The sequence below is a fragment of the Patagioenas fasciata genome, chromosome 6, assembly GCF_037038585.1.
Source record: "Patagioenas fasciata isolate bPatFas1 chromosome 6, bPatFas1.hap1, whole genome shotgun sequence".
NCBI lineage: Eukaryota > Metazoa > Chordata > Aves > Columbiformes > Columbidae > Patagioenas > Patagioenas fasciata.
The window spans coordinates 18,643,304-18,668,614 of NC_092525.1; the positions used below are offsets into that span (position 1 = coordinate 18,643,304).

The 25,311-nt window shown below is 38.7% G+C and overlaps 1 protein-coding gene across 3 annotated transcripts; it reads right to left on the reverse strand.

Moving 5' to 3' along the window:
• Positions 1–1,726: 1,726 nt before the first annotated feature.
• ATG4C (autophagy related 4C cysteine peptidase) lies at positions 1,727–25,311 on the reverse strand. 3 transcript variants are annotated; one of them, XM_065842006.2, is made up of 12 exons: positions 25,145–25,307; positions 23,081–23,277; positions 21,570–21,700; positions 20,833–20,916; positions 20,127–20,360; positions 16,671–17,001; positions 14,758–14,828; positions 13,226–13,362; positions 10,055–10,133; positions 9,312–9,388; positions 5,049–5,168; positions 1,727–2,995 (listed from the first exon to the last, which is right to left on the reverse strand). In XM_065842006.2, the coding sequence occupies exons 3-12, from the start codon at positions 21,643–21,645 to the stop codon at positions 2,825–2,827; spliced, it is 1,380 nt and encodes a 459-aa protein (XP_065698078.2). In that variant the 5' UTR covers positions 21,646–21,700; positions 23,081–23,277; positions 25,145–25,307; the 3' UTR covers positions 1,727–2,824. The 3 variants fall into 3 exon arrangements, with proteins under 3 accessions (XP_065698078.2, XP_065698077.2, XP_071666186.1); XM_065842005.2 differs by lacking the exon at positions 23,081–23,277 and having other exon boundaries at positions 25,145–25,306; XM_071810085.1 differs by lacking the exons at positions 1,727–2,995; positions 23,081–23,277 and adding an exon at positions 5,601–5,781 and having other exon boundaries at positions 5,108–5,168; positions 25,145–25,311.

Consider the following 25,311-nt stretch of genomic DNA (forward strand, 5'->3'; position numbering starts at 1 on the left):
AGGTAGCTGAACTTCAAGGAGGAAAATCCACCCTGTGATTCGTGCCTGGGCTAACACCGCTGTACTGTGGTGGGACGGAGCGGCCCATGAGGTACTTGTAAATGCACAAAAAGCCAACGGGTACAAAGGCCTGGACGTGGAAAACTTGTGGAATTATCAGGCCTGAGCAGTTTTGTGTTAGTTTGATGACAAAAGGTAATCACCAAGTAGTTTCATTACTGTTTTTATTACGTGTATTCCCAGAAACATCCTTGTGCTCTCACCCTGCCTGTTTCAAAATGTGAGTGCACTGGGTGAGCAGTATGGGAAGAGTTGTTCCTTTGACATCGTCCCCATTGCCAGGCTTGGTCCCGGTGATGACACCAAGTCTGCAGTGGGGTAGAGCAGATAAAGCCTTTCAAAAGAAATGCAACCTGAGACATATATCAATGTTGTACAGTAACTTTCATTTTAAAAAAATAAAATACCACATAACTGGGGGGAAAAGTCCACTGTACAGCTATATATTTTTCTTAGTTTGATGTAACTCACTTTGAACTTCATTACGAATATTGCAGACTCCTGCACATGAACGCCTCTGAAGCTTATTACATTTTATTGTTATTACTACAACAACAGAAGCTGTAAATGGAAAAGACATTATTGATTCGGCTAATCCACTGAATGCAGATTGTTCTTCACTGTGCATGTGTCAGCCATTGGGCCAGTCTGCTCGTACCAGCCTCACAGGGGGCAATTTAACATTTCTGGGGAGAATATTCCACAGCCGTGTATTCTCCTGCAGGAATCTTTGCCTTAGGCATCCTCCTCTTCCCCAGGTATGTCCCATTCCCTCCAGCCCCCATACCCAGGCATGTACACAACAGAACCTATAAGCCCCTGCTCTGTGACAGCAGCTTTTAACGATGCAGCATAGGATTGCCTTTTTTTTTTTTAATGCGAAAGCAAAGTACAACTTCATAGAATCATAGAATGCCCTGAGTTAGAATGGACCCACAAGGATCTTCGAGATCTAGTTCCTGCTCACTGTTACCCAACGGAACCACTCAACAGTTTTGCTTTATTTTTGCTAAAGCTACTTTAACTTGTGCCTCACTGAACAGGAATCTTCTATTTTTTAGCTCTCACTGACATTCACAATTCTCCTCATTTTGACATCTAAATTCTATAAACATGTTGTTTACTCCCTCTTCTGGGCTATTAATGAAAAATATTAAGATCAAGCCAAACATCCTTGCATACATGCAGCATCTAAAAGTAATATTATGGCAGTTATTAGTAGGATTCGGCAGTGCAGAAGTTACTAATTTAGACAAATGATGTGGGGTTTTGTTTCTTTTTTTCCCTCAAAACAAGGGAACACAATCTCATTTTGGCTTTTTGGAATATTAACTCAATTAATACATGCAAATGCACACTCCAGCCCTGACACATTTACGTACCTGATCTAGTTCTGCCTGAAACCAATCTATTAGTCACTTCTTTCTCATAAAAGGGAAAAAGGTGCTTTAATGAATACACGTGGTGCTTATTATTTGGATCGACAACATTTGTGCCTTCTGTGCCTGAACAGCACTTAGAATAGGTTAACATTTGGTTTATAACACAACAATAAAATTTGCCTTTATTGCAAATAAACAGAGTATTCACACCTTACAATATTGTTTTAGATGCAGGATTATATTCACTCTTAGAGGATCTAATATTAATATAAAAGGCACATGCATTTAATGTTTTCACACCTTTTTTATTTTCCAAGCAGTGTTAATACTTACTTTAAATATAGCATTTACTTTGTTAAAACATGAATTTATGTACATTAGCTTGCAATCTGAGAACACACACCATCAAGTAATCATTTGTACAGTAATAACATGTATCAAAAAAGAAAATAAAAATAAATCACAGCCCAAAATTTTTAACATCCACCCCCCATTTACTTTGATTTAAAAGCTGCACTAACAGGAGAGAAGCCTCAAGATTATAGTAGTTGAATCAGGAAACAAACACTGTTCTCCTCTAATAATTGTCTTTAGCTGCTTTGATTGGTTGCAGTTAATATTAATAGTATAACCTTTAAAAACTGTGGGAAAAGGTAATACTTTATCTTCACCTTTCATATTAGGGCTCCAAAGCAAGCTTAATGAGAAACCATTATAAAATCATACCACTAAATAGTATCTTAACTCACAATCCAGCCTATATAATTATATCAGTATTGCAAGTGACAATTATTCCTGACAGATCAAACTTACCTTTCTGCGCTGCTCGGGCTCTGTGTCACCATTACAGTGCTAACCATTATTTGGGCTTACGTAGAAAGACAGGTTAGAGCTCTACCCTTCCCACATGACTCCAGAACTCCAATTTTGCTTCTAAACAGAAACAACATGGTCTCAAAGCCTCATGGAGATGTGTCCATGATATAAAACCCATGTGTTTCTTGCAGCCACTGCTCAGGATTTGTCCTGGACTGATGGGACATCAGGGTCACAATCAGGCTTCAGGGACTAGCTGGGCATTTGAAGAGGGCAAGGCCAGGATGCAGGGACATTTAGCACACCTGGCTCTAAACTATCTTATCTTCGCTACCACAATGTGACATTAAACTCATCCAACTAGGAATGAACAAAAATAATTAGTAAGGATGTTATAAATGACATTTTAAAGACTATTAACATATAAAACATTATCATCTTTATGAAAATAGACCAATTTCAGCCCAAGCTTGCCTTTTTGGGGGAAGAGGACACATACATGTATTATTATTTTTTTAAAAGGCAAGTGTTCTGGACAGCTGCCAATAATCTGGTGGAAAATGTCCTTAAAGCAAGACAAACTCCTCTGTACTGAATCTTTTTAATCTTTTTTTTTCATCCTCAGAGAAAAGGTCATTTTCTTCATGGAGTGGACTGGAAGCAAAGTCATAGTCTCTAGAATGACCCTTCACAAAAGTAAACAAGGGATATTTCTCCTTAGATGAAGATTTCAGCATCTACAATGTAAAACACAGACAAATGTTAATTGGAAATGAAAAAATACAGTAAGTAGTGGTATGTATCTGATGATGACTGCAAAGTAAAAAAATACAGGTTTTATTTTTAGTATCATTGCATTGAAACAAAAGCATTGCACAATCTAAACATCCCGTTAAACATCTATTTCCATTTCTTTTTCAGGTAGCTGCTAATTTTATGCCTAACTCTGCATCTTCTTCCATCCTGATCAGCTCCATGTGCTGTTGGTTTCAGTGCAGCTGGAGCTCTTGGAGAAATATAAAACAACTCTACAAAATAATGAATGACCAAAGCACTCTCCTCTAGCGCAGGTATGAATTCTGTAGCAACTAAGCATCTCAGGGCAATATTGTTATTGTAGGATCAGCATGGACAATAATCAATGTTTTTATGAAAAGTTTAAACACATACACCTATGTAAATAAGCCAATCAGCTATTTAATTCCAGGTATTATCAAACTACTAATAGCTGCGTAACTAGCGAGTACAGAAACAAAGATTAATGTGAATGTGATTTGGATGGAGTTTCACCAGTTGCTCCATTTGGGCCCTTGATTTCAGTTCCCTAATTTCTCTGTCACTGAATATATGGCTCATCAGGTGTATCCTCAAGTAGTAAAACCTGAATCTTTTCTCCCACTTCTTATTGCCCATAAAAGCAGCGAGAACCTGAATTTTTTAGTCTACACAGGGCACACTGAGAGTCTACTGTGCTTTAAAAAGTGATTGCACTCAAATTGCAAATAAAGGGAAAAATAATGGAAAAGCAGGGAAAAACAAAGGTGAAGGACTGAAAGATCTTAGAATGTTTCTCAATTGTAGTTGTATATAAACTTTCCTCTATTTTCAAACGTACTGTGCCTGAAATATATTTATATAAAATAATATCACTAATATTAAAGAACTCCTATCTAAAATGCCAGGATAATAGCTTGGATCAGCCTTGCGTATTTTTACAACTTATGTTCAAAAAAAGAAATGTACTTAATCCCAAACTTGAAAAGAATGAAGAAAAAGAGAGAACTTTTAATGCAGTTGATTTTGTAATTAGATAATTTTTACCATGTTATTACCTTCTTTCTTATACCTGATAGGATAGGAAAACAAAAAAGAATAGAAACTTCGCTATTTAAACTTTTGATATATCGGTTGCTTAAGAACTTCTACTTCTTTAAATCTATTTTCTACCTCTCTGTGTAAGAATCAAAGAAAAAACTTCAGCATAAATGAATATCTACTAAAGTTTCTATTGTATGAAGTGTAAACATGTCTTTTTGGCTATAATACTAATACCACTTAACAGGGCATTCAAAATGCTCTACAAACATTCATTCTTTGCACTGTTGTAGTAACTGCTGTGGTTAGAACATTAATACTGTGACCTGCTGCTGCTGCTGCATCCTTTCATGGACTATTTTTTTAAAATGACAAAACACAGTTATTTGCTAATACAAACATAGTAATAACACTGTATTTCATACACTCACATGCTGTAATAACCAAGGGAAAAAAATCAATTACATTTGGACCTAAATGACCCTATGCCAGGGTTTTTGAAGTGGAAGGATTTGCTGGGCAATGCTTTGTTCCCCCCTTGTAAACACAGTGCTTTATATTTAAACGCCATCAGAAAGAGCACTTACACTAACAAGAAATAGACAATTTTGGCTTGATCAAATATGTCCATTTAGAAAAGGAAAGCCATCCCTGCGTCGGGCTGTGCGTTCTGCGCCCGGCAGGGCTGTCCCAGCGCAGGCACATTCCCATTTCACGAGTGCCACCTCGCGGGGCTGCCAGCGCCAGCCCGGCCCTCCATCCCACCCTCCTCATCGCCTCGCCAGCGCAACCCGCGCTCTCCCGCGATCCACCTACTGCTGAAACGGGATGGGATGAACGGTTATCAGAGCAGCAATGAATACCGAGAAGAGAACGATGTCTGCGTAGAAGGGCAGAGCTGATTCTCTGCCTTTATCCGCCCGCAGCACACACGCTGTTCGGCTGAGGAATCCATTTGGTAACTTCCACACCTACCTTGGTTATTTCTTCAGAAGCCTTCTCAAAGTCCTGCACAGTTCTACAATAAAATCCTATTGTGCAGCTCGGATCCATTTTTTTGAATGACATCTTTTTGGGAGAAGGACAGTGGAATGACTGCAAGTTTCAAGATTAAAAAACATTAAATACATGGTTAAGTTTGAGAATGGTACAGACCAATGCACTTCCCCCACCCCGGCTTTAACATACAATTGTATCCCTTGAATTAAAACTCTTTTGAAGTTCTATCTTCCAGCCTCCCCCAGCATTCAAGCAATCCCATTCTGTTCCACATGTATAAAACCTCCTGCTGTTTATTCGGTATTCCCACAACTTGCACGCAGCACCACGTTAGTTCGAAATCTGTCAAAGGTTTGCTGCTGAGCGCTACTTTATGAATATTCCCAAGGCAGAGGAGGTGAATGCTCTCCTGCAAATTGAATTTGTAACAGCTTTTGCACTATCTTACAATTACTGCTTTACTACCACCGCCCACTGCCCCTTCTCCTCCCCCAGCCTCTATAAAAAGACACAACAGAATAAACCAACCTCATGCATTTTCCTTCAGGTTAAAAACCCACAACAAACACAACAGCAAAACCACATTACAATAATCCACAAGTAGGAAAAACCTCACAAACAACATGCTCTGCTTTATAAATGCTCTTTTCCTAATGTGAAATGTCTTCTCATGACAGATGATGCTGACAGTGCTGTGAACTATCAGGAGCTGTGGTAAAAGAACAAACAAACAAATACAAAAACCTTTCCTCACACTTGTGATTCACATTTTGAGAGAAAAGAAGTGTATGCTATCTACCGTGGTAATGCAGGAACTATAGTTTGGGTGAAGCTCAGTGTCTCATAACTGGAATTATTTCATCACCGCAGGCAGTCTCTGAAAGGTGATCCTTTTTATTCTGCTCCTAACACGCAGGACCACCTCTATTAAATCATTCACAATCCCACTATAACCGCTTGGTAACCAATGCTAACACTGCATCTGCACCGCACCGCAACTGAGACCTCGCTGCACTGAAACACGGATTTGTTTTTCATGAACTTCCCCCAGCGATCGACATTCCCCAGGGAACGTTCTGCGCCGTTTCCTTTCCCATGTACGCGGAGGCCGCACACAGCTCAGCACCAGGACAGCTACTCACACAACAGCTACACCAGGATGGAGCAACACAGGCGAGTTGTTACCAACACCAGTGAGTTCCCTCCTGCAATCTAGTTTGACTGTAGCAACAGCAATCCCGACAGGTGACATCAAGCAGGCTGGATATTAGAAACCTGTTTTATCTTTTTTTTTTTTGCCAATCAGAAGTCAGCGTACAGCAGACGACAGCACTACCTACCTAATCTGAGAGTATCCGTCTGTGTAATAGTTTTACATACTGAAGTATATTATTCTTTACTTGTGATTACAAACCTGAGAAGTATTTCTCTTACACCTCTGCTAAAAAATATAAGCAAAGATGAGAAGTAATATTTGTACAAGATTGATTTTAGTCACTGTTTTTTTCTCCTAATTCTGTTCAAATTTTATATGCAGAAATTGTATTTTGAATATTCATTCTTGAGTCATCAAACACATAACCTGGATCCTGCCTTTCATACCACATCTCAGCAGCCCCATTGCGCTGCTCAGGGCAGTCGTCTTTACCGCTACACAAATCGCTGTACAACAAAGAGCAGCTTTTTCTTTTTTTCTGCTCCTGCAAACAAATGGATTCTGGAAGCCAATACAAAGTGGATTGATTTCCAACTTATTCTGGACAATTTGTCAATTTTGAAAATACTCCCTACAGATAAATCTAACAAGCAACTATCCACACTAAGAAAGCAATTTCTGTTTACTTTTGACATTTCTGGACAAAGATATAATACTATTAAATGCACTAAGCATTAAACTGCAATACATTTTCCGTCTGTAGAAAAGCATTAGGATGTGATCAAGCCAAGCTGGCAGCTAGCGTACTTTCAAAATACATTTTTAAACCTTATTATTATTTGGAAATTCATATTAATACCAGCCTGCAGCACAATCTGGAGGATTAGTCATGGGAACAGAAACCAAAAAATGTGTATTTTTTTAGCCTGGCTACTGAGCTACAGTGTGACCTTAAGGGAGTCACTTCAGCTCTGCATCTCTGTGCCCTTCCCACCTTTCATCTGCCTTACCCAATTAAACTGTAAAATCTTCAGAAAAGGCACAGTGTTTTACTACAGTTATTAGCATAAAAGCAGCAAGGATCCCAGGTATAATCTTTGGCTGCTGCCACAACACGAATCGATAGAGCTGGGACTCACCAGCGTTTCTTCCAAATATCTTACCAGGGTAAAGCTAAAGGCATCTCTAAAAAGAACTGAAGTTTCTTAGGATATTTTCTGATATATTTTGCTATGTTCCTTTTTAAAATTCAGAACCCTCTCATTTTCCAGAGAATCTTCTATATTACGTCATGCTAATTAAAGCATATTGTTAAACATAAATACTGAAAAATATGGAGTGTTTGCTTTAAGTCAGCCCTAAGATTTAACATTAGCCCTGTACAACTCCTTTCATATATATATATATATATATATACACACACGCATATATGTATGTACGTATAAGCACTTTTCCTAAATACTATTTGATGGTATTTTGATTAAGATATTGTGATGCACCTCAGGGTATGTTAATGGATCTTTCTTTTCCTAAGGACAGGCCCATTGCAGTTCTCTCCAGTGCTCTCAGTGTAAGTTAACTCTTGGTTGCTACACAAACCAGAAGCCATGAGGATTCATTCCACACCACTGAATCACATTCCAAGTGTCAACAGTCAATTAAAATCACCTACTTGGTTCTGCAGGCGTGACTTCCACTGTTTACAGGACTTACTTAAAGAATTCCACATTAAATAACTAGTATTTCAGAGGTGGCAGAGATAAATACATATTCCTCTTCCTTTTTTACAGGTGATATGTTTTCTCTGAAGCTGTGTTTCCATCTTTAGGAGCATTTGACTGCTCAGAACACAGTGGCACGAGGAACCACTACCACTAACCCCTGTCCTGGAGCAGTTGATGGTGTCCTAAGCCAGGGATACAGCCAGAGAATTTCCACAGAGTGTAGAGTTGCTCCAGGGAGGCTGGAAGTTCATGTGGAAGTTGGACACAAGATCGGGAAGGAGAATTTGTCTGGATGGCACAGAGAACTTCTCCTGTGAGTACTGTGGCTATTGAATACACACTTCTGCAGCTGAGAATGTTTTCCCATGGTACTTGTAAATTGAGTTCTTTAATAGCCTCCTCTAGCTCTGTCTATTTTCAGTGCAAGTTATTTGGCAAGAGGTTAAAGAAAAGGGAAAACACTATTGTAAAAAAACAAAACAAAACAACAACAACAAAACCCACAAAAAACCCCCACGCATGATATTTAAGACCTAGATGTAGCCTGAAAAGATTAACACGCTGCATCCAGATGCTCCCAGAAAGGAATAGGGGGGAATAAAGAACAAATGCAGCATGGACATTTCAGACCTGTCGGTTTCTTGGAAACCGCTATTCCATAAAGATAGCTTCATTAAAAATAATAATAAAAAAAATTAAAATAAACAGTTCTGAAGACCTGAATAAAATTCATCTGATCAACCACAAACCTCACCGATAAGCCTCAAAAATTTCCACTTGTATGAAGCTAAAAAAGTGACCCGCAAAGTTGTTAGGAGCAGAAGTTACATTTAAAATGATACCCACCTACTTCAATATAGAAATATTACAAATTCCTGAATAAAAACATCAGCAGATAAACCTACAGGAACTCTGGTTCCAAACTGACAACTGACTCCTGCTATTGAATACTACAGCAATACTCTCCATGATGTTGATTGCAACTTGAATTTAAAATAAAATACAAAATGACCAAAAGGACAAACTAACAAAAATCAGATTTATTTGGATTTGGTTAAGACCTCCAAACGTTGTCTGTTTTATTTGATGGAAGACTACTGAAGTGATCATATCTTTTTGAGGTTTTCTTATCATTATAAAGAAACACACAAAGATTAATGAAGTAAAAATTAAAATCTCACATTGATTTTTTAAACTCTGGCCATTTTTGTTGATTATAGGCCTATAAAGAAGGGCAGAACTCTGATAAATAACATGTAACTGTAAAACCATAAAGATGCAGTTAGCTAGAACATCTCTAAATAATTAGTGTTTGATTCATATGGGAAGCAAACAGTGCCAGGTCTATATCCACACTACCTCAAGAGGGAAATCCTTTATGCTGACATCTACAAAAGATTGGCAGTAATGAGGATCCATGTAAATCAAACTGTCATCTACAAGGACAAAACAGAAGACAAGTAATTCAAAAAACACCTTATTATTACACTGCTTACAATCCAATTTCTATGCAGAACAGCTGAAAAAAAAAAAAGCCAGCAAGTAAGTGCTTGCCAGGCTGATCTTCATTGACTGAAGCACAGGTTTTTGCAGGACAGATTAACTTTTGCATAATCAAATATGCTTGTATAAGCAGAATTTTTATAAAGTGATGAGACTGTCATTTAATTTTTGGTGATAAAATTACTTTTACAAACACACAATTATATTCTGGAGTTTGCATATGAAAAATGTATCATGCTACTTTATCCTGACAGGGAGAATATATTGCTTGTCATTTCAGCATCGACTAACACCACTTAAACCAGTAAAAAGTAAATACGTAAATAAGAACTGCCAGATAGTAACAGCAAAGGCTCCTGAAGTTTGGCGAAACAGATAAATTATGCCTTGTTTATGCAACAATGGAAATTAAGTGTACATTTTACAGAATCCAATTACTATACGGGGTAAATGACAAATGACTGGACTTGAGTAGATATGATGAATTAATAAGGTACTCATTTTGCTATTTTAATCATGCGATTTCCCACTGGTTCAATATTAACTTCCTAACTCTTAAAGAAAAATATTGAAGAGACATAACATATTAAAACACTAACCTTGAAATCCAGCAAAGTAATATGACTGCTTGGGTTTGCCACCAATAATACCAACACAATACTCAAGGCTTAAAATTCCCTATAAAGCAGAACATTAAATAATTAGGAGAGTATTAAACTGAATTAAAATATTTGCTTTTTCTTTACTATTTAGGCAAATGTATATATTTATATTTTTTTGAGACTAACTTAGTGATTTTCTGGGGCTTGACTCAATTTTCAGAAGCTTACAACTGACCAAAGGGATAACATACCACCAGATATTTCAGACAAAGTCCTCCCTTGTTATGTGATGCTCATACACTGAGACAACCAGCAGTAGTGTTTTCAGGGAGGAGACAAAACGTAGTGTCATACAAGTTGAGTACAGGTTGCTTATTCAAAAGCTAGAGAAGTATTCAGATTTACAGAGTTCACATACATTTATAATACATTCTGTGGCCTGGGGGGCTCTCTTCTCTTTGCATTCAAATGTAAAAGTCTGTCTAGAGTAAGAACTTTTACATCACGGGCAGAAATGCCAGTTGAAGCAAGAGTAATTACAGCTCTAAAAACAGCAGCTCAAAATATGGGAGAAGAAAGTGACACACAATGGACAACCCCATAAATCTTACTGGATTTTGACTGGGAGGATAGAAGGATCGGAGCCATCAGCGCGTGGCAACTTGGAGAAAGAGATGTTGCAAATCCACCCAGCGAGAGTTAAGAGGGACATGGTGTGAAATACAGGAATCTTTTCAGCCTGGATGTGTGAAGGACAAAATCCACTGCTCCAGCCCCTGCAAAGCTGGGGCCACCAAGGACAGGGAGAGTTGGGACATGGGCCACAGTCCCACCAGTGCTGCCAGTGTATTCCTGGTCATTCCAATTGTAAGAGTTGGGTTCTGTAATCCCCATGTCCATGTTAGCACACAAACCTAGTGGGTCTATCATTGCATATTAAAATGTTGATTTTATGGATATATCTTCTAGGGCTGGAGACAAGGATTTACCTGTTCACAGGGAATTTTGCCAAGGTGAGAACATTTCAGTAGTAGGATGGACTGAAATTCCTGTGTCCCTTACAGGGTCAGGATGCATCCCAGACAAGGACACCACAAAAAAAAAAAATCAACCTTGTTCATGCCTCTGTTGGAAGAATTACTTAGCAAGGGGATGAAGAATGCAAGGAGGACGTTCCTCCTTCTCCCCCTTCAACCTATTTCTACTGTTCTTGCTTTCATGAGGTCCTGTTTCTTAACAGAAGATTTTGGTGAGTATTCAGCCTTCCCTTAACACAGTTCTCCATTAGTTACCCCACCAGCTCCAGCGGGAGCTGAATTTTGCCAGCACTGAGCACTTTGGAAAGCTGAGCCCACCTGTTGTAATGCAGTTGGAGCCAAAGACTATTAAATACTCTGAAAACTGAACAGCCTTGACATGTCTATAAATCACAATAGTTTTCTTGTGGCACTAGACGAGTGTTGGGTCCCAAAATGTGGATGCTGGCCCAAACTGGGACACCAATCCAGAAGACTGGTTTCTGCAGGTTAAGAGAAAATGCTGCTTATTTAAAATACGAATGAGAAGGCCTTTTTAGAAAGTGCTTCTCCATGGTTGAGCATTCCAGAACATTGAGGCACATCAGAGGCAAAGGCTGAAACAGCAAAGGAGGACTTGTCCTCTGCCAGTGAAACCGAAAGGGAGCAAAGCTACTTAGAGTAATGAATAACTGGTTAATCTCTGGGAATTTTCTTGTAAAAGTGAATTATAAAAAATTTATCCATTTTCATCCATAAATATAAAATACTTTGTAGAAATTACCTCTTGTACTACATTCTAAAATCTGCATTTTTAACTTAAATCCAGACCCCAAGAAATTTAGTCACTTCTTGTGAACACTCAAGATAGAGCCTGGAGTGACTAATATCTGCAATTGAAATCCTTCTTATCACAGTTTCCCTTAGAACAGGCTGCAAAAGGCAGCACCAGGCGTCATAAATGAGCGGCAGAAATCACCCCGGCACTGTGTGTTTTCCTGGACATGACCAATTCAAAGGCTTTTTTTTTCAGCTAATATTGAAAATAAAATAAGGTTGCTGTAGATCAGGTCTGCAACTACAGGCTTATCTTAGTTATGTTGTCAGAATTAATCAGAAAATAACAAAACCTTTCCAAAACTAACTCTCTGAAAATACAAGGAAAAAAATCAGGAGAGAAAAACAATTTATTAGTTCATTACTAAAATAAAAGGCTTCATTACTCTGTCTTTCCGTGCCATTAAAAAGCAAACATATTTCCTAAAATTTTACAGAGAAGACACAGTCACAAAAAACCAAAGCAACAGACTCTCAAATTTTGTACATGCTACTCAGTTGTGGTATTTTAAAAATTAAACCAAGAATTTAAAGACAGAAAACCAGCAGCATGGAAAACAATAAAGCAGCAGGGCTGAGAACAATCTCTTCCCTAACAAAAGTTTTCTTGTGCTCCAGGCCAGGGTTTCCGTAGATCCTCAGGCATGAGCACCCTGAGCAGAAGCTCAGCTGAAAAAAGAAGACAGCACAGACCTTCCTCCCCTCTGCTTTCTTCTTGAGTTTTACTTTTTTCCCAGTTTGTTTTTATTTGTGTTCAGTGCTTCCAACTCCTCCATCGCCATCCTTAGAAATATTCATCCTAATGTCCCCATAGTGAAAAAACACTTCAAGCAGCGACTAAAGATATCAAAAAATTCTAAGCCTTCTCTTAAGGGGAAGAAAAAGGCAAAAGAAGATGGGAAGAACATACAAGCAACAACCTTAAACCATCTGACATTTAAGAAAATAAGAAACAGAATAAGAAATTTGGTATATTTATATTTTAAAATGCTGACTGATACTTAATACAGGACAACTCTAATAGCATATGTAAGTGAATTACCATTTGTAATTTGAGCCACTGCATTAATGTCTTTTCAGGCAGCTACTTTAGGAGCAGGACAGTTATCGCTGCTTTACCACGGGACATCATGTGCTCTGCAATTATGTCTGATCTTGTAATAGGGAAATTTAAAATCTGTAAAGTCAAACTTTACAACCTTCAACTGTAAAATCACTACCACACATTTAATAGGTAGAAAATTACCATCATGAAGTCGCTTTTCATATCACCTAGTGCTACAATTTGAAAAATGATTGAACTCTTATTTCATACCTTTACAAACTCTAAGTAGTCCATGTTTGTTCTCTCACCACCAAGTCTCACGGGAACTAATATAATTACAGCTTTTGTGTCTGTTTCTCCAGAATCCATAAAAGAGCACTGTCTGTCAATAACATCTGAACTATAGACTGAAAGGAGACACACGAAAATATTAATATTTAAAATATAACCGCTGGCTTTTGCAAAGACACACCTGCAACATGTGATCACTTGGTTTGACAAACTAAAACTACAGTCCTTCCAAATATTACTGTCCTCCTGAAATGTAACTCTTGAGTGACTCATGAAAACAGTGGTATTCCTCCTTATTTTCAGCAATATTTTGTCATGTGCTGCTGCTGAGATAAGCTACATTGTCAGGAAAATGCAGAAGGGTAGGTTAGTAGAAAACCAAGAAATATTTATTCACTTGATAAAAACTTCTAAAAGGAGTAATTTAAAACTTGAAAGCCTGTAACTAACAGAAACATCTATATGTTAAAGGAAAAAAAAAAGACAAATTATTTAATAAATACTCAAGTTTGTTGTCTAAAGTTCATACAACACAGTCACTGAAAACGAGTTAAAAGACTTAATGTGGTATTACTGCTTAGGCCTTCCAAACCAAGAGAGATGTGAAAAATCATCACCAGAACAAAAAACAAAAAAATTAATAGCATTTTTAAAGTTTCCACTGTCATTTTAAGTCAGGTGAAACTGGTTTGTAGCGTAGGATTAAATAATATCTCTTTAAAACCAGTTTGATCAAATACCAGGGATGTCGGTCTCATCTTTCCTATCCAGAGATGGGTTACAACATAACCAAAATTTCCAGCATCTGAACACAGCTACCAAATTAATACATTGTGCTTAGATTTGAAAGACTATAGACCTTAGTGTAAAGTTACAGCACACATTTTGTTTACATTGTCATCGTTTTCTGCTCTTGAACATGCAGAGCTCTAAGCTCCTCTGCCTGTTATTGATTATTTAAAATACCACGTTGGAGCAGAAGAAAGGTCACGCTGACTCTGGTTCACTGTCCTGCTCATAGCTCTGAACTCGAAATAAAAATGACTTCTTACTATTCTGAGAGACTGGGGCAGTGGTTTTATTTCCTCTAGAAAAATGCGTAAAAGAGAATCCTGTGATGCAAAAGACACATAAAAATGTAACTAACAAATCTACTCTAACTGAACTGAATTTATTTTCATTGTTTGTTTGTTTTTTTAATAAGATAGGGAAGTTCTTAAATACAAAATAGAAAGTTACAACAGGCAGATAAGAAAAAGTTATCCTGCTGGATGTGGAATTCAACTGTAAGATACCAAACAAGTGATGTATGAAGTTTCAAATTGTGATGCCTGATTCTCCAACAGAACAAACATCTGCATACATCAAGAATCCCTTTGTCTACATGATGTCAATTATGCGGAGCCATTTCTGAGTTATTTTTATCCATTAGAGCTCTATTGGTAAGTGCTTACTGAAAGGTGTAAGAAGCATCTAAAATATTTGCAAAAGAAAGACAGAATCACATTTACCTGTACAATCCTGAGCAACATAGACAGTTACTCCTTGTAGCTCAGGGTCTCTTGCTTCTTCAACAGCTTTTCTAAGTACAAACACAAAACTATTAAACTCCTCTCTGATTTTAAAGAAATTAACAGTAAGGAAACATAAATAATTTGATTTTTAGAAAGAGGTTCATTTTAATGGTTTGTTGTTATTTTTTGCGGGGGGCAGGGAGGGGTTGCGGTTTTGGTTGTGTTTTTTGTGTTGTTTCATTTCATTCAAGACACCTTTAATTCCTGATAAATACAGATGTGGGGGGGTTGGTTTGTTATTTTAAACACTGGCTACCAAGATTCATCATACATGGCAACATTTTTCTGAAGCAAAGATGACAATGATTGGCTACTTACAAGAAATAATGAAAACCACAAAAAAAAAGCCCAAAGAAACACATCAGCTTACAATGAAATTCATATTCACTACCTAATTTCTTTCTGTTTATAACTCTTTTGGGGTAATAAAAACTAAATTTGCTGATAAAAATATTATTTTCAACTTGATAGATCTCTTTAGTTGACCTCAGTTGATGTAACTAGGCACAGATTAGCACCTCATGTCTATGGAAATAAAGGCTAGCACATAAAAAGCTGTAAGGCTTCACCAAAACTTTGAAAAAGATAATGTCAGTATTAGGCTATCCTCAAAAGAGTAAGACTAATGGACCTAAAGACTAAAAAGAAAATGCATGTCGATAGACTGAAGCATGATCATCAGTCAAGGACAACATTTGTGAAGAAATAAAACTGTTCAAAATAGAAGATTAGCCTTTGACTTCACCACACACTTGCATTAAATGGTCACTATCCCTTTATTTCACAATATATTTTGAGGAATAGTTTAATACAGTCATTCTCAAGTTATGAGAGCTATACATTGTTAGTGCTGCTGTAGGAGAGAAAGGACATCTTGGAAAGGAAACCTTTGCAGTGCTGGAAATCACCAGCAGGTTTGTGTTGAATGGAATTCTGGACCAAATCCCACCCCACTCCCCTTAGCTAAAGGGGCTACTGCAATTTAAAGCAAGCAAAAAGAATTCTGAAAATTCCTATCATCAGAAAAAAATAGAAAACAACACATAAATAACCTCTCACGTCACTCTGTGCATTTGCACATGTGCACACATGCACAGCTGGTTACTTCAGTACAGATTCACTTTAGATTAATAAACTTCTATACCAAGTATCAAATTCTTCTATTGATGTGTATGTAGATAAATGTATGAACTTTGGCTTCTGCTCCTTAAATGACTTATTAGTCATTCAGTTTATCGGTAAACTGGAATTTACTAAGAACATAAGCATAAAAAAATCCAAACCAACCCAAAACTTGCTAATATTCAAAGAAATCTCATATAAAGGCACATAATATGGAGAAATTTGACTTTCGACTCTTTTTTTTAACCGCACTGAATGTCACAGACCCTTTACTTTTACTGTGATATAATTATAATATTAATAGTCCCATACATTTACAGTTTCACAAGAATTTGATATGTGCAAAGAAATGCTGAAAACATCAATTTTAGCTCTGACATTTCATTACACTATCAGTACATTACAGCCCCCAGGTTACAGTGAAAAAAAAAAAAAATCTATAATGTTATGCATGTTCCAAGGTTGAAAGAGTGGTTAGTTTTTAGAACATTTCATTAAATGCAGTTCTACTTAAAACCCCAGGTTTGGGAGAGATACTTGGGAGTCCTACTGCCCAAAGTACAGGAAATCAGGAAAAATCTCTAGAATTGCTACTAACACGGACATTTTACAAAGCCAATAATGAACAGTTAGATGCTCAATTAAGCTGAAGTAACCTCATGATGCTTTGAAATGCTTCTCCTGTAATGTCTGAGGCACGGTAACAACAAAGAAAATGGTATTTTTACCTTAAAATGTGTGCAACGACTGCGGGCCCATACCAATCTCCAGCAATTTTTCCAGACTTCTTTCCATATTCTATTAGTTGATGTAACCCAAAAGCTGTCAGTGGAGAGTCGCCAAACCAAGAAATTATTTTTCTGTGATAAACTTCATTTCTCCTCTCACCCTCATCCCAGTTTCTCTTCAGTGTTCCCCGATGATGATTTGACAGGATCTTGGGTTCTCTTTCTGCTGTAAGCGACGCCTCGAATGATGCCGTCAGCTTTTTCACGGTATGGGCTGTCCACGATTCAGAATCTGAACTGTCGATGTCCAACGCATCTGGCCAGACCCAGGCTGCAGCAAGAAATTTTAAGAGGCATATTAGCCTTAATTGTAACTTCTTGGTATATTTTGCAAAGCACATCCCTTTCTCCCTGATGTTCCTCAAACCAGTAGTAGGTACTTTACATGCTGAGATGCAGATGTCAGTGTTAAAATGTAAACAAAGAATTCAAGTAGAGTGTGACCTGCTTTTATTTTCTGCTGAATGACAGGTGAAACAAAATACTACCAACAGTACATTTGTTAGCGATTTAGGCTGAGATAGTAGGTCAGACTCCACAATTGCAATCAATTGAGATATACAAGATAGACCTGATTACAAAGCACAGGTTAGAACTATTTTATATATTAAAAAATACAAAAGTTCCGTAGTAAGTACCATCTAAAAAGTTTTACCCATGTCAAACAACAAGTTTCAGAAGCTTTTTAATTCTTGTGTTTGTTTTTTTTTTTCTGTTTTTGTTTTGTTTTTCTTTGTTTGTTTGTTGTGTTGTTTTGTTTTTGTTTTGTTTGGTTTTTGTTCTTAATAGGCAAACCTGAGGAATTTTATTCATGTAAAAACAAACTGTTCTTCCTGGCAAAATGTCAAAGCAGATCAGCAGGAAAATAGAAAAGTGAATTTGTGAAATTTGTGAATTATTTACCCAGACTACAAGACAAATTTGTTTAAATATTATTCAGCACAGTATCTACAGTCTGCATTTCTAAAGGTTTCTCTGACAATGCATCCTACACGCAGCGTTCGTGTTACAGCGTGATGGTTCTGCACATCTAGAAAGCAGCAATGCTCCCTTGTCAGATGACTCAAAGTCTCTCCCACGAGTTCAAATAACTACTTGCAACACAGAGCATTCAAGAAAACCTCTGGATCACAGCAAACAACACACCCTGAATGTCTGCACCCAACAGCTTGGAGGGCAAGGGAAAGGCTGCTGCATGCAAGGAAGGAACACACCCCACAAACCCCACGCATGCTTTTGCTCTGTTAGCCAGATTTGGGGAAGCTCCGGGAGGTTCCAAACGCTCCCGTGACAGCAGCAAGAGGGACCTGTTCAAATTAATACTGACAGAGAGCAAGAACTGCAGCCCTCTTCATAATTTGTACTGAAGTAGCCATGTAAGAGTCCTTGAGAAACAAAGAGGAAGCACAGAGGCAAGTGTATTTTAATTCTAACTAATTTAGGGCTCCAGTAATGTCACAGGTATTGCTGGTAATGGCCATAATCCATGTCAGCCGCTCTTGTGTGACAACCACTCCGCATCAATGCCTCTTGCCACCTCTTTGTGAAACCTCGTGTTAATTTTTCACTGCAGACCCAGGCATAGGCTCAGCCTAACACCACAGGCCTTGCTAAATTTAAGTCAGTGTCTTTAACACAGGCATTTCAAAGTAGAACTTACCAGTACCTTAATATTTAAAATAAAAACTCATTTAAAACATCATTCAGCAATACCTGGAACATTCCACGTAGCCGTGGAAGCATTAAGTATTCCAGCTAGTAACTGCAGTCGAGTTTTGCTTTGTAACAGAAACAATGCCATTAAACTATAATGAAAACATCTTTGGGAAAAGAGTAAACAGCGATGGAAAACTTCATGTAAACACTTAAATATGTTTCAAAAGCTACCCAGACCTCATAAAAAGCTTTTCAAAAGATAATTCACCAGCTGTCAGATGACTAGGTGATGAGAAAAGCAGTCCAGAAAGACCATACACATTCCATTTTTCTGCGCATTTGGATTGCCACAGAAACGCTAGCACTCTGAAATCACCAAATCACTTTCCAAATTAGGATGCATGGGGGACAGTGCAAGGAATGCTTTGTAACTATGAATGTTGAAGATATAAACCCTTCTCGTTTGGGGTTACTTCAGAATGAGCCATTACACATTCCTCTTCACGGGTAGTCTCTTCTGATCAGATTTTTTAAAAAAATTATTTAAATGTATGTATAACAAAAGTTATGTTTAAGGGATTTGTGTTCTCAGCAGAAGTATTTTCATACATTTTGATGACTGCAGTCAGTTGAAAGGGATAATGTACATTTTATGACTTAAACATCTCCAGCAAAATGAGCATTCAATAAGCCAGTCATGACACTGCCAAGAAAGACAACTTTGTGGTGCAGCTTGTTTGGGACTATGTTCACAGCTGACATCATATCTGCACAGCAAGTACCAAGTATTATCAGAACGGGCTTTCACAACTATCTTCTACGAAAGTATTCCTGGGATCCAACAAATGGCTGAGTAAACAATACACTGTATTCTCTCCAACTAACATGCCTTGGTGGCTTCAGGCCCATATCTTGGATTATTCTGACGACAAGCATTGGTGACAGAGGACAGGACTGATTGACAGGAGCAATGTCGTGGGTTATGAAAGGGATTGAGAAGAGACAGAAAAGGTGGTTAACTACAAGAACCAAAAATACCTCTATGCAGGACATGGCTCAGCTTGGAAGAATGGGGAGGACATGCATGCTTGGCCTCGGAAAGCAGAAAGTGTTCCAAGTCTCCTAAAGCTACTTCTTTGAAACAGCTGTGACACAGAGAGCATTTTGAGACAGACAATGAGTTAAAAAAAGGAAAGTTCCTCTGTAAGTACATGAGGGGGAAGAGAGGAAATGAAAGAGTGCAAATTTCAACACAAAGAATGATGTATTGAAGTTAGATTAGAATCCTTCTATTAACGCAATATATTAATACTAGAAGAATTGAATAATGTACAACTTTAAAACTGATAAAAGAATATCACTTTTGCCATAGCTCACAGCTATGCGCTGTGGAACTCATTCCTACACCTTGAGTTCAAGAAATGTGCAAAATTCAATAGAATTGGACAGTTGCATAGATAATAACAATACCCAGGTATGGGATCATGAATTTTTGTGGTATTTTACTTCACAGTTAGTTTCTGTGGAGTTTCCAGTATCTTCCTTTGACACACTTTGGTATTCCCTTTTTCAGAAACGGAAGAGTGGACAGTTAGATCCCTGCGTGGATGCAAAGTAACAATTACAGTATTAACGCGCAGTCCAGAACCACAACCAGCTCGCACTTCAGATTTGGGCTGCACAAAGACCGTCACACTCTCTACAGAACACCGAATACAGAGATCTTTGCTTGTAACCTACCTCTACCAAGAAAATGAAGCATAAGACCTTGAGCCAGCAGCATCTGACCAGTTCTCAGCGTGCAACCCCAACCACAGTCGGTTGTTAATGCAGACCCCTTGATCTGAGGAAATTCCTCTCTGTAAGTCAGCCATATTCTAGAAATAAAATCTTTACGAAACTCCTCAACGTTTCCTGAAATCTCCGTGTTGATTTTATCAAAATTGGACCCATCTGTAGAGAGTTCACCAGATTCTGTAAGGCAAAGCATAAATTTAAGCTAAGTTGGTATGGCACTTCCGTTACTAGAAGTTAAAAAAACCTGCTTAATTCACCTAAACGTAAATGGTCAAATAGAGATTCTTAAAAAACCTGCATACTGGACAACGATAACAAAGATGTTGGTGTAGTGACTCTTTGTACAGGTATTGTTGTTATTTCATTTGGGAGTTTTTAGAAAGAAAATCTCAAATTGATAGGTCAATGAAGTAAAGCGCAAATTACAGCACTAATATTTACAGAAAGAACAAGACTTCAGTGTAAAATGTGAATATAGCAGGTTAGGATGGGTCGCATGGGTGTTGGTATGGGACATTTAAACTAGTATTTTCTAAGCTTTTTTATTTACTTTTTTAATTGGTAATGAGGTTCCTTCTTGAAGATTAAAAGTATGTCCAAAGAGCTCCTGCTGAATAAGACTGGAAGGAGTTAAGTGCTAAGTACATACCATCAGTTTTGAAGTGGTAACATTTTCCAAGCAGAAAGACTGGAGAGTTTCTACTGAAATAAGTTTTTGTTTTCAACACCCAACCTAAAATAGATGAAAAAAAAAAAAAAATTACAAATTTGTGACTAAATTATTCCAAAAAGGAATGTCTAATTGTATATGGTAGCCAAAGGTAACCCATGAAAGGGGAATACAGAGAAAATGTACTTAAACTGGGTTTTGCTTGCATAAATAACAAAAAGATGTAATAGTTCTACAAAACACAATTAAAGTTCTGGTTTAACAGTAACAATGTTACCCATATATGAATGTTTGAATGTTAATACAATGGTGCTGCTGCGCAGAAATTGTTAGGATACAGAAATGCTAAAGCTGAGCACAAGTTGCTTTGTCTCTGTTGTGAATTCATTACTGCATAGTTTGATTCTGTGAGGTTTCCAACTCCTGTCGTAACACACAATAAGCGTCACATCTGAGCAGGGAAAATGCAGGAGTCCTGCTCTTCCTGAGGGATTGATAAAGCATACTTCATCACAAAATTAAATTGCAGGGTTTGGACACAAAAAAAGGCAGTATAATATGGTGTACAAATTCAAAGGGCCAGAATTCAGTTTGAGGTTTTGACAATGTCCCCAGGCAGTAGTTAAGTTCCTGAATCATGATGCCATTCATGTCAACAAGAAACATTCCACTCATTGTAGCCAAGACAGGATCTTACCATACACTGTTTCACTTACTGTATTTCATGTTGTGCCATGCAGACATAAACTTTGATTTTATCTTTTCTACTTCATCTGTCCCTGTGGCCTCCATATTCAAATTCTAGAGAAAAAGCCATCGCTGTCTTGTAAGACGTTCAATTCCGCTACTGTAAAAACAAAAATATAAACATATCCATAGGCACTGAGAACACAGGGTATAGTATCACCACTTAGGTACTTAAGCCTAACATGACCAGAAACACCAATAAACTTGCAGAATCCTCCACTATCGGGGACTGAGAAGCAATCACATGTTCCATGAATAAGTAATAAAAACATTTAATTCCAAATATACACCAATAAAATTACTATACAAAGCTGAATAAAATCTAATGTTCTCCAACAGCTCTCTATTGCACAACAAACTAATCTAGAGTGTGTAACCTGGGCTGGCACGTGAGTACACTCATTCTAATTTGCAGAGAAATTAAGAGCTACAGTGCATCTCACTAAATAGAATAGATGCTGTTCTTTTCTGCTGAATAGAATGCAATAAGCACATTTTTCCCACATCAGAGGTCCTGAGCACCAATAAACAAATCTTGATTTTAAAAACAACATTAGTTTCAGATTTCTAATCAAGAATTTTCTAAGCCAAAGCTTACAAGCATTGGAGGAATTGCAAGACAATGTGCAAGATGTTTTGCTGTACACGTACAAGGCAGAAAATGTGTAGTACTGAAAAGGTGTGTAGTAACAGTGACATAATTTTGTATGGAGTTAACTTGCTACAGGGGTAACATCAAAAGATTAGTAGAATACTGTCATAAAATCAGTGTTTACATCTCTCCTGATTATCACTTGCAGTGCAAGAAAGGCTCTTCTGGTTTGATCGTGTTACCTACAGTAGTCCAGCTGTATCACAAGAGTGGTAAAATTGTGGTAAAAATCACTACAGTGCAGACTAATTTTGTAAAAACCACTTATACATTTTGCAACGGAGAGGTGGGAGGGAATGCACTTCTATTGACCCTTTCTAAACTGCAAGATGGATTTCACGTTCCAAGTAAGCAAAGCTGGTAATAATACAGAAAGAATATATAATACCTTTAAAACGTCTTTCTAGGAAATGCGAGAAAATTGGACAGAACTCCCTTTGTAGTCCACCTGCACCACTTACTAAAAGAAACTTTGCTATTAATTAATAGAGCTTCCTTCGCTGCATTCTGTTGATGGTTTGCTTTGAAGAGTTGATACAGGAGGTTTCCTTGGTGATATTTTGCAGCCCAAACCCTTGCACAGATAGCTGAAAAATTAAGAGCTCCGGCTTCAGCAGGAGCTCCTGTGGGACACCGAATATTGATCAATAGTGGTACAGCACTGCAACCTTCACCTATTTCTAGCCAAGTTCTGATAACATCACATGACAATGTGAACAAAATTGAACTATCTGATTTAATGAATAAATTTGGACTGGGAGAATGCACCATCACTGATGCTATACGTACCCGCCTTACTTTAAAAGGAGAATCTAGAACTGTATTTACCTTTCCAGGTGTTATTCGCCATTGAATTGGGATCAAAAGCAGGATGAAGACTAAACCACATTACTTCTCTCCACTGGGAGCACATTGTAAGTAAAACGTGACCACTGATAGTGCAATTGAAGAGAGTGTGAAGATGTTGGGGTGCCAATGTCTTCAGAGCTCTGAAGGTCCACACACAGCTATACTGGTTTGGGGATCTGTAGGCAGGGCAAGGAAAACACCGGTCTGCTGACCAAGCCTTCTCCAGAATGCTTTTTTTCCAGTTGTTCCAGTGTATTATTTCATAAAAGTCTGTCAACAACTTTTTGCCAGAACAATAGGCAATGCAAGCTCACAAATGTAGAAAAAGACTGACATTTATTTGCCAGTGAAAATAACAAATGGCTACAACCCTACCTGGATTAGCCTTGTGTTAAACTGGGATTTGGGAGGGGAAGGAAGAGAAAGACCATTTAAGGTTGGGTTTCAATTTCTTGCCTTTTGTTCCCCTTTCTTTTTTTCTCCTTAGGAGACAAAAGGCAAGACTTCACATAGTCCCATATCACTGACTCTCGCTGGCAAAGCTGCTAAGATGAACAACTTCAGAAAGTGTGTTTGGTCCAGCATATCCTCACACGATGAACTGGCAACAGTCATTTATGCAGAGCCCAATGGTTGCTTTAAAAGCCAACACCTATAAAAGCTCCCTCTGGCTAAAATTTGAAATGAAACAAACTCTACAGTTCCAAAAGGGCCTGAAGGTAAAATTACTGAAATGAGAAAGAAGCTCATTTAAAAGACAGTGGTCATCACAGCACATTTTTCTTTGATCTAGTTATATTTCTTCCCTAACATTATGCTAAAGACTTGAAAAGGACTTGCAAGAGAAATGCTAACACAAAGGCACATGTATTACTCCACTAGAAAAACACAGGCTCTTCCCATCAATGCAGGAAGGCATCAGTAATAGTTCCACTGAAATTAATGGAACGGCATCAGGAGAAGGTCACGAGGAACACAGATTCAAGCCCAAAGGGCACAACGCAGCCACTGTTATTAAATCTAAAGCTAATGGTTTTATACTGAAGTTGTCTCATTTAAGGAGTTCTCCAGAATGTACATTACCAGGACAACATCACTTCGTGGAGCACAGGACACAGCTCTGAATGAAAAATGAAATCCTGTCCTCTCGGACCCCCCGTCACCTGGGGGGACGATTGCAGGAGGTGGCTGTTTGTTAATAATGATGGAAAAAAAACCTCCCAGACAACAGGATTTGTTTGTTTTCATTAATAACAGAAAAGCAACCTAACCTGATGAACCGACCGCAGCAAAACAGATGAATTAAGTCCAAATGTGTCTATCTTTATTAATTAAGAATGAAGGCCCCTTTCACTGTTTTTCCACCTGAAAAGAAACCGAGCGAGTAGCAATGACAACAAAACCCCATACAGGAGTCTCTGACAGAAAATAACACCAAAAGGGCATTTTTAAGGAGTTAGCCCTTTCCAGTTATAAGCACATACTAAGACAGTTGGAAACGACGCTTTGTAAAGGTGAAGAAAAAACAGAAAAAAAAACAGCTTTACAAAAATAAAAAAATCCTGTAGCAAAGACCGAACATTTTACCCATCCAGGATTTAAAGCCAAGCAAGAGCTGCTGGCGGAGCAGCCGCCTCTCAGCTCGCTCATTACTCCGGCTCTTTGTATCCTCACACCGGCTTTGTCAGCGGGCGGCCGGAGACCCCCCGGGACACGCACACCTCGGGAGGGGCCTCGGGGAGAGCCCCTCCAAGCCACACACTACCGGGGGGCCGGGAGCGCACCGGCGGGCCCGGGACACCGCCTGCGGGTACACTCGGCAGCGGCTGCCGCTTCACCGCCACCGCTGAGGCGTCTCCCCCGGCCGGGGCCGTGCTGCGTGCTGCGCTTCCCCCCGCCCCGCGTCACCCCCTCGCTCACCCCTCACAGAGCCGCCGCCGGCGCGGGGCGGTTAACGCTTCCCTATTCGCGCCATCGCCGCGGCCTCCGTAAAGGGGACGGAGGAGCCTCCCGCAGCCAAAAGAAAGTGAGGCTACCGCTTACCCGCCCGGTGAGCTCCGCAGCGCAGCCGGCCCGGGAGCGGCCTCCCGAGGCTTCAGCCGTGGGGGAACGGCGCAGGACTACAGGTCCCGGCGGGCGCCGCGGGCGGAGCGAGTCGGGCCGGGCGACGGCCCCGCGCGGGGTATGCTGGGAGCTGTAGTCCGGCGGGA